The 10,649-nt window shown below is 38.6% G+C and overlaps 1 protein-coding gene across 2 annotated transcripts in view; it reads left to right on the top strand.

Annotated features, from left to right (window-relative positions):
• The window catches only part of noxa1 (NADPH oxidase activator 1), a 30,631-nt gene extending 25,205 nt beyond the window's left edge, over positions 1 to 5,426 (top strand). For both annotated transcript variants that reach the window (XM_008285162.1, XM_008285163.1), the window contains 2 exons: positions 4,274 to 4,397; positions 4,533 to 5,426. In XM_008285162.1, the coding sequence (XP_008283384.1) occupies positions 4,274 to 4,397; positions 4,533 to 4,639 (231 nt within the window). In that variant the 3' untranslated portion in view covers positions 4,640 to 5,426. The remainder of the gene's footprint in view (positions 1 to 4,273; positions 4,398 to 4,532) is intronic.
• The last annotated feature ends 5,223 nt before the right edge of the window (positions 5,427 to 10,649 follow it).

The following is a 10,649-nucleotide window of genomic DNA, read 5'->3' on the forward strand; positions in this document are numbered from 1 at the left end:
GAGCTGATTCCACAACAGAGGAGCTGATAACTGAAGGCTCTGCCTCCCATTCTACAGGTGCTGGTCATATAATTAGAATATCATGAAAAAGTGTATTTATTTCAGTAATTCCATTCAAAAAGTGAAACTTGTACATTATATTCATTCATTACACACAGACTGATGTATTTCAAATGTTTATTTCTCTTAATTTTGATGATTATACCTGAATACTAATGAAAATCCCAAATTCAGTATCTCAGAAAATTAGAATATTGTGGAAAGGTTCAATATTGGCGACACCTGGTGCCACACTCTAATCAGCTAATTAACTAAAAACACCTGCAAAGGCCTTGAAATGGTCCCTCAGTCTAGTTCTGTAGGCCACACAATCATGGGGAAGACTGCTGACCTGACAGTTGTCCAAAAGACAACCATTGACACCTTGGACAAGGAGGGCAAGAGACAAAAGATCATTGCTAAAGAGGCTGGGTGCTCACAGAGCTCTGTGTTCAAGCACATCAATAGAGAGGCGAAAGGAAGGAAAAGATGTGGTAGAGAAAAGTGTACAAGCAATAGGGATAACCGCACCCTGGAGAGGATTGTGAAGCGAAACCCATTCAAAAATGTGGGGGAGATTCACAAAGAGTGGACTGCAGCTGGAGTCAGTGCTTCCAGAACCACCACGCACGGGCGTATGTAAGAAATGGGTTTCAGCTGTCGCATCCTTGTGTCAAGCCACTCTTGAACAAGAGACAGCGTCAGAAGCGTCTCACATGGGCTAAAGACCATAAGGACTGGACTGCTGCTGAGTGGTCCAAAGTTATGTTCTCTGATGAAAGTAAATTTTGCATGTCCTTTGGAAATCAAGGTCCCAGAGTCTGGAGGAAGAGAGGAGAGGCACAGAATCCACATTGCTTGAGGTCGAGTGTAAAGTTTCCACAGTCAGTGATGGTTTGGGGTGCCATGTCATCCGCTGGTGTTAGTCCACTGTGTTTTCTTAGGTTAAAGGTCAACGCAGCGGTCTACCAGGAAGTTTAAGAGTACTTCGTGCTTCCTGCTGCTGACCAACTTTATGGAGATGCAGATTTCATTTTCCAACAGGACTTGGCACCTACACACAGTGCCAAAGCTACCAGTACCTGGTTTAAGGACCATGGTATCCCTGTTCTTAATTGGCTAGCAAACTCGCCTGACCTTAACCCCATAGAAAATCTATGGGGTATTGTGAAGACGAAGATGCGATACGCCAGACCCAACAATGCAGAAGAACCGAAGGCCACTATCAGAGCAACTTGGGCTCTCATAACGTCTGAGCAGTGCCACAGACTGATCGACTCCATGCCACGTCGCGTTGCTGCAGTAATTCAGGCAAAAGGAGCCCCAACTAAGTATTGAATACTGTACATGCTCATACTTTTCATGTTCATACTTTTCAGTTGGCCAGCATTTCAAGAAATTCTTTTTGTATCGGTCATAAGTAATATTCTAATTTTCTAGTATAGTAAATTTGGGATTTTCATTAGTATTCAGGTATAATCATCAAAATTAAGAGAAATAAACATTTGAAATATATCAGTCTGTGTCTAATGAATGAATATAATATATAAGTTTCCCTTTTTGAATGGAATTGCTGAAATAAATAAACTTTTTCATGATATTCTGATTGTATGACCAGCACTTGTACTTCTGGAAACTCTGGGATCCACAAGTAGACCTGCAGTCTGAGAGTGAAGGGCTCTGTTAGGATGATAAGGTACAATAAGGTTTTTAAGGAAAAATGGAGCTGGTCATTGAGAGTTTTATATGAACCAGGATTTGAAATTCTATCCTGGATTTTACAGGGAGCCAGTGAAGAGAAGCTAATACAGGAGAAATATGATCTCTGTTACTGGTTCCTGTCAGAACTTTGGCTGCAGCATTTTGGATCAGCTGGAGGTTTTTAAGAGCATTATTGGGACATCCTGATGATAAGGAATTACAATAGTCCAGTCTCGAAGTTCTAAATGCATGGACTAGTTTCTCAGCATCACTCTGAGACAGGATGCTCCTGATTTTTACGATATTATGTAGATGAAAGAAGGCTGTCCTACAGACTTATTTTATATATGTGTTGAACGACATGTCCTGGTCAAAACTGAAGGCTCGGGCAATGCCATCCAGAGTAGCTGTCTGGTTAGATAGTTTGTTTCTGAGGTGTTTAAGGCCAAATACAATAACCTCAGTTTTGTCTGAATTTAAATGAAGAAAACTGCAAAACATTCAGGCCTTTAGAAAATTCCAGGTCATCCAGGTCTTTATGTTCTTCAGACATGCCTGGAGTTTGACCAACTGATTGATTTCATTTGGCTTTATAGATAAATGTAGCTGGGTGTCGTCTGCATTACAATGGAAATAATATTGCCTAAGGGGAGCACGTACAAAGTAAATAATATAGGTCCTAGCACAGAACCCTGTGGAACTCCATAACTAACTCTGTTGTGGGTGGAAGAATCTTCATTAACATGAATAAAATGGAAACTGTCTGATGAATATGATTTAAATCAGCTTAATGTAGTTCCATAAGTTTACATCCAGTTCAAGTCCAATAACATGTTACAGTCTCTGTAATAAGATGCTGTGATCCACTGTATCAAATGCAGCACTGAGATCCAGCAGATCAAGTATAGAAACTAGTCCACTGTCTGAAGCTATAAGAAGATCATTAATGACCTTCACCAGTGCTGTCTCTGTACTATGATTCATTCTAAATCCTGACTGAAATTCTTCAGACAAACCATTTCTATGCAGATAATCGTATAATTGGATTGCAACATCTTTTTCAAGAATTTTAGAAATTAAAGGGGAGGCTGGATATGGGTCTATAGTTTGATGAAACACCTGGATCTAGAATGGGCTTTTTGAGTAGTGGTTTTATTATAGCTACTTTAAAAGCTTGCGGTACGTAGCCTGTTAATATAGAGAAGTTAATTAAAGGAAAGATTTCCAAACAGAACCTGTCTGTTTTAGCTATATATCCATCACATATAGCTTGGCTACGTTGCAGCTATTACAACCTTTTATCTTTTACTTTAAGATTACAATTAATGTATCTACCTATGCTAACACTTTAGAAGTTAGCTAGTTCAACTGTTTCTTAATTTCTTTTAGCTATTTATTAATACAATACTTGTTATATTTCACTTCTATGTAATATAAAGTTAACTTGTAATAAAACTCAATTCCAGCATCACACATCATCAGATTGTTTTGCTAATGGGTGAAATGACACATGCCTACTGAACAACTGCATAAAACACTAAATAGGTTCAATTGCTAAATGCAACAGTGACACATCTGATGTTAAGTGCACCTTGGGATAGTATTTTCTACTGTTATCTCTACAGTGCTGCAACAGTGCATCACATGGCCAACACAGACAGACAGACAGACACCCCAGTCCCTCCTGCTATCCCCCACCCTCCTCAGCTCCACTCTCACCCAATCAGTTGAGGCAGATGGCCGCCTTCCCTGAGCCGGGGTCTGTCTGAGGCTTTTTTTTCTCCTCCCTGTAAAAGTTTTTTTTTTTGGTTCCTTCCCACCGTCAATGACTGCTTGCTCATAGGGAGTCCAAAGACAACTTTGGATTATTGGGTTCTCTGTTCTGTGTTCAAAATTTGAAAAGTTTTCACCTTACTATGAGATGACACATGTTGTAAATTGTTGCTGTATAAAAAAAGTAACTGAAGTGAATTGAACCATGCATGCATACAGTTACACCTACAGCCAATTTAGAGTCACCAATTACCCTAAGCATGTCTTTGGACTGTGGGAGGAAGCTGTTTAAAACCCACACAGGCACAGGGAGAACATGCACATCTCACACAGAAAAGCCCAAGCCGACATTAAAACCCACAACCTTCTAGCTGTAAAGCGACAGTGCTGGCCTGAAATTAGTTTTTATTCTTTGAAATATGGGACAGAGCACAAACAGAGCTGTTGATCCTGCTCTTTGTTTCATTCACAATTTGTTGTTGTTTTCCATGAATATGAATGAGAAATTGATCCTAATAATTTATGCATAGCAGCCCAACAAGGTTTAAACAGTACATGTTATAAAATGGTGCTTAAATATTATATGTTATAATATAATTTGCTGCACCAACTTTACATAGATTTTTTATTTTCGGTCTCCTTGCTCCTAAGTCCATAGAAGTTCTCTGTGTTGTTTTGTTCTCTTTTTGTCGTGCACAAAGTCACTTAATTATCCAGTTTACAGTTTTAGTGATTTTCCCATTGTGCCATTGTACTTTAGAAAGAGGACCCGCTAGCCAACCGTACCATACTCTACCAGATGGTGGCGCTGTATGACTACAGTTCTCAAGGGCCAGAGGATCTGGACTTTAGCGAAGGAGACACCATTGACATCTTGGGTGAAGGTTAGTCACAGGTCAACCTCACATTTAAACTGCTTGTCAGGTTTAACACAAGTCTTTTGTCATTTAAAGTTTACTTCATTTTCTGTTCAGACGCGAGACATGCTCTTTGTGTTTCTTTCTCACATTCTCTTTTAGTTAATGAAGAGTGGCTGGAAGGACACTGTGCAGGAAATATCGGCATCTTCCCCCGCTGCTTTGCTTACAGGGAGAACAACAACATCACTCAGAGCTCAGAATTTTAAATGCACATGCAGTCATCTCTGATAAACCCATTAACCTGTGAATGGTGGCTATTTATAGCCTCAAAACAGCCAAACAGTACCTTTAAAGTGCCTAACATGCATTCAGTACTGACTATGGCATCAATACAATGTTTCTGTAGTGGCTTAGAGTATTGCTTGGAAAGTGTTTCTCTGACAATACATATCCACAGACCTACACGGGGGAAGAGGTTATGGGTAATTGAGGCTTACAGAAGAACCTGAACCTCCCAAATTTCAACTGACTGAATGATGAAACTTCCTTCAGGACCAGAAATGGGATGAAAACAAACACGCTGCATACAAATATAAAGAAAACAAGTGACCTGCTTGCACACTTGCTTATGTGCACTTAGATAGGAGAATAATTTCAGCTTGTGTCTATGATACTAAAGCATTTATTTTTTCTTATTATTATACCTGCTTCACTTTCCTGTTTATATAACCTGTGGCATCACTACAATACTCCTGTTATATCATTTAATATTCAAATGAGACTGAGTTTAAAATGTTCCCCCATGTTCTTATCATTTTTCTACGGGGTTATAATGATTGGTCTGGCCTGGCATCTTTAAAGTGTGTTGGGGTTGCTGTGCAGTGTCTCAATGACAGATAGTGTAAAATATTCTGATATAGTTTTCTAATGAAGATACTGAAGCTGTTAAATGAATCTCAGTGTGTTTCTGCTGATTACCAATGTCATATTGCAAATAGTTGTAAATTAGTAGTGACTTAGTTGTTTAATAAAAAAATTGATTAATTAAAAAAAGGTAGTAGTTTTGTGAAACGAATGGTGAAAAATGCTCTAATGTACAATTTGATCTACCTTTATAAACTGAACTTTATACTAATTCTTATAGGTAGGCATTGGTATGCCATAGGGCTGCAAGGGGGCTCAGTGGTTAGCACCATCGCCTCGCCGCTAGAAGATCCCAAATGGGGGGCCCGGTTAGGATGCCTGGGATCTGTCTGTGTGGAGTTTGCATGTTGTATGTAGCGTGAGTTCTTCAGCTTCCTTCCACAGTCCAAAAACATGTTGAGGTTAATTGGTGATTCTAAATTGTCCGTAGGTGTGAATGTGAGTGTGCTTGGTTGTTTGTCTCTAAGTGTAGCCCTGTGATAGACTGGTTACCTGTCCAGGGTGTCCCCTGCCTTCAGTCAGCTGGGATAGACTCCAGTCCCCCCGCGACCCTAGTGACAATTAAGTGGTGTACAGATAATGCTTAATAGATGGTATGCCAAAGCTGACTATCAATTCAGTTGTAACAACTTCAACTGCAATTAAAAGATATATTCTGATAAAAAAAGACAAATCTGTCTGAATACAGTACTGACATGCTTATATGTACTTAGTGGGACTGCAGCCAGGATTTTAGGGATATTGAGGTCATGAGTTCCTGATTTCCTTATTTCAGTATGTTTAAGCTCTAAATGTGGGTACTGTAGATTTTTAAAGGTAGTTAGGACCAGTGTCTACGTTCTCAGTAGCCGCTCATAACTACAAATCCTGGAATAACAGATGTAGCCTCATAACACTTTATAGATTAAACCAGCAGTCCCCAACCTTTTTTGCACATACTGTTGTCTCCAAGAGGGCTGTGAGTGCTCATTTTGTAGTAAACATGCGATCTGCAGATGTTCCATTTAGGTGTGAGTTTTGGGTTAGGTGTCTTCTGAAATAGTTTCTTCCCAAATTTACAGCAGTGGGAAAGGGTCTCTAGATTCTCTTTCTGTTGCTTTGGAATGTTCTGCTACTTAGTCCGCGATAATACCATACCTTCCATCAAGCACGATGGGGATAGTATTATGTTCTGGGTGCTTTACACAAAATAAATGGAGTAATGAAGAAGGAGGATTACCTCCACATTCCTCAGGAAAACCTGAAATCATCAGCCAAAAAGTTGGCTCTTGGACACAGTTGGGTGTTCCAACAAGACAATGACCCCAAACGCAAATTAAAAGTTGAAAAGAAATGGCTAGATCAGGCAAGAATTAAACTTTTAGACAAAGGTCTGACTTCAACTCAGTGTTTTACAGACCCTTAACCCATAAGCAATTACATTTTTATTAAGTGTACTAAATACTTATTTACGAAGAGTGGAACACTGAATGTTGACAGACCTGCAGCTGAGCTACTTGTGTTGTCCCACTGCCCAGTCAAATCTTCCTCTACAAATATAACATGATTGCAAGGTAAATGTTAGTAAGCAGTAGAGACAGTCATTTGAAACACAAGAATGCACTAAAAAGCCAATGAACTCTCCAGTTCAAGTTATTGGAACCAACCGACTTCATGGCCACTGTCCAGGGGTCTGCCATCTCCGTCTCTCTTGCACCGGCACCAATGAGGCCGAGCAGGAGGAGCTGTGGTGCATTCAATAAAGCTGTCACCCAGGAGCAGGATAGCTTCCAAGATATTCTTATTTACGTAGCCAAGAGATGGTGAGAGAGAGATAGAGAGAGAGAGAAAGAGTGTGTGTGTGTGTGTGTGTGTGATGTAAATAGAATAGGATAAGTCAAGTGACAACACTAGGACAAAGAACAGAATAGGATAGAACAGAGAAAGATGGCTCTTAAAAGAGCTTTTGGTTTTGCTTATAAAGCTGATCAACCCTGAAGCTTTTGGGGAGGTGACTGGGAGAATATGCTGCAAAGGAAAGAAGAGACAGTGTCAACTTTAGGTTTGCAAATGTCTCTTCAGACTGATTAGGTCATGACATTGTAGTTTGTTTTTTAAATGGTGAATGACGGGCTACAAGTAGGTACCAACTGTAAACTGTCCAATTATTTACATTTATGGTGTAGGCATATTTTTTATAATACTATCTGCACCACCTTCTATTCAGCATGCACAAAAATGAAAGCAAAGACCAAGCTTACCACAAAAGTAACTAGCAAGTCAGCATAGCAATCTTAAAAAGATATTAGCTAGTTACAAAGTTAATGTGTCATTCATATACCAAATGAAGAGACAATTAATTTGACTGCCCTCTGAAGTACTCTGCAGCCCTCCGCCAATAATTTTTAATTTCAGTTTTTTAAACCTCCAGAAGAAGAGGTGAGTGAAGGGATGTAAACTGCAACTTACCTGTTTCAAATTTAGAAAAGCAGCAGCAGTTTGCTTCCGTTTTCAGTATAACTGCGCTTTGCAACTTTGTATTTCTTTGCAATTTGTTGGAGACAACTGGACAGATGTTTCGTGTTTTTTTTTTTCTTGATATGGAGTTTCAGCATACAATGACACGCCATCTTTGCACAGTATAAATGCATAGAGATCATAAGGCGTCAAATGACATATGAGAAGCAAAAAATGTATAGTGACATCATGTGAAATGACTTAAGAAACTGGCATGTTGTTTATATACCGATGAGTGATATCAGACTGAAGAGATGTCAACATTGAACCTTCTAACTACGCGAAAAAATACAAGTGCTGATGAGCCTTTCTACAAACAACCCCAGTGCTTAAATCAAAGGTTAGTTTGTTGTCCAATCTAGTTCCCAAGATTGAACTACAGATCCTGTTGTGGGTTAAAATGTAAAGTAAAAATCATTAAAATTATGTTATACTGCCAAACAACTTCAACACTCTGACCATGAATAAAACATGAGAAACAGGTAGAGAGTTCCTTCTAAGATGAATGAGCATTTCTCTTGTTTTGACACATTTATGCTGAGATAAGATTGTTTACACTGATCTGTGAAATCACTGACCACTGGCGCATGGTCAGTGACATTGTCACTGAGCAACACAATGACAGTCATCTGCAAGCTTGTAAAACAAATACAAGTGGTGAAATTCGAAGAAACAGAGCCGAGGCTGATCTGCTAGCCATCAACACAGACTGTGGAAAGAGTCAATGCCTTCAGGCTCCTGGGTATACACAGTGATGGGTCATTCCATCTCAATTCATCAAATCTTACAGAAAGGTCATGCCTTACCATCTCACATTTGTCAGATTTTTAATTATTTTTTCTGTGCATATGTATTTTATTAAGTTAAATCGGGGGTCACAGGTAACATGAGTTTTTGGGTAAAGAATTCCTGAAGAAGGTAGAATCCTGTTGATTTTTGCATCAACCTACAGAACAATGTTTGAAGACGAAATAATGTAGCTGGAGTCCTGAAATTTTCTAGACACACTGATATGTACATATAGTCTTTAATGGTTTTGCTTTAAAAGAACAACACAAACCAGTTATATGATGCCCATGTTTTTTCTATTCTGATATTCTACCAAACCTAAACCTTTATTTTCCAATAAAGATTTTTAGAGGCTAATATTTTGTCCTGTGATAGGCAACAATAAGACCTTTAAAAATGTAGAGTAAAAATAATTAAAATTATGTTTTTCATATTCATGTCCAATATTTGAAAATGCATTTTGCTGGAATGATATGTGAAACCACTCCAAAAGTGGTCCTAACTGGAAGAGTCATATAATATTGTTACTGGGCTAAAAGAAAAGTCACGGTTTTCCAACTTACAGTTTTATGAAAAAGTGGCACTACAAGCAATCACATGTATATGTATATGTCTAACATCAGTTTTAATTAATTATAACCTTGTTAGCAAAGAGTTAGTCACATAGAGGTATTGTGTTGGGAAAGTTGGGAGAAATAATACATGGTGTACTGATGTCTTCTGAAAAAATAATCTGCAGGAAAAGCTACTATGCATCCTTTTTCCGCTGCTCTGTCGAGGGCGTGCTGGCGTGTTGTGTCACTGTATAGTTCACCAGCTGCTCAGCAGCAGACAGGAGAGCCCTCCAGATGATCATCACCCGCCCAGATGATTGTCAGCTGTTCATTGCCTTCTTTGGAGGACTTACTCAGCTCTTGCTGCTTCAGCAAACATTCTCTTGAACCAATCCCATCCTGGACACCGTCACTTTAATCCACAGCCCACAGGTAGATGCTTCAGGTCCATCAAATCACAGACAAACAGACTGATAAACATTTTCTAGCCCAAAGCTGTAAGGGAGCTGAACTCTGCCAAACACTCAACCTAACTACTACCTCATGCAACTTGTATTTATTTACTGAAACTACAGTTTACATGTTTTCACACACAGCTGCACCTTGTATGTAATTGTTCACAGCTCAAGCCATACTGTTTTATACATGTTCAGCAATGTGCAACATCCAGAAATGCAACATCAGTCACTGTTTTCACAATTTCTTATGGTCTAAATAAGCAATTAAAAAAATAAATAATGATAAAATAACTATCCTACTGTTTTCATTTGCACATTTTTTCCTAGTAGATGTTATATTATACATTTTTGCATTACTTATTGTACTTTTAAATATGTCTGTCTGTCTGAATGCACTAACATGAGTGTTGCTTCATTTTGTTGTAGATTGTGTAATGCAATGAAAGCATTCTATTCTATTCTATTCTATTCTATTCTATTCTATTCTATGTTCTTCATCAAGGTCTACAATGCAGGTGATCTTCCAATGACGTAGTCTGTCAGGTTATTGTGACACACTGAGCGCATGATCAGTTCAATAATATAACACAATACTTATTTCTTCATTTGTGTTCTGCAGTCAGTATTTCTACTCTCTTTATTACAAGACAATGTGCTGCACTTTCCACCTCCCTCCCAGAAGACTGCTTCTTATTTCTGGAGACTGTCTTCTCAATCTGTTTTCTCATTGAGTCATGTTAACTGTTGCTGAAGAAGGAGTTTTAATTTACAGAGGGAGTGGATTAATGTCTAAAGTTAAAACCACTCACCTACTCCACTTAATTTAAATCTAATCCAGTGATATCTTTATAAGTAAGAAATTGTGCTGTCTCCTGGAGGTGTGTGAATAAAGGTGGACATTTATTTTTGGAGTTATAAAAAATTCAGTGCAGTGGATGCTCTTTACTTTTTATCTGCTTTTCAGTCAGAATTTGGAGACACCAGAGGGAGCTGGAAGAGAGTAAAATATGTATTTCAAACAATATATCACAGCAAACCATCCATTATCTATACAC

Source organism: Stegastes partitus, unplaced genomic scaffold (assembly GCF_000690725.1).
Source record: "Stegastes partitus isolate 25-593 unplaced genomic scaffold, Stegastes_partitus-1.0.2 Scaffold389, whole genome shotgun sequence".
NCBI classification, from domain to species: domain Eukaryota; kingdom Metazoa; phylum Chordata; class Actinopteri; family Pomacentridae; genus Stegastes; species Stegastes partitus.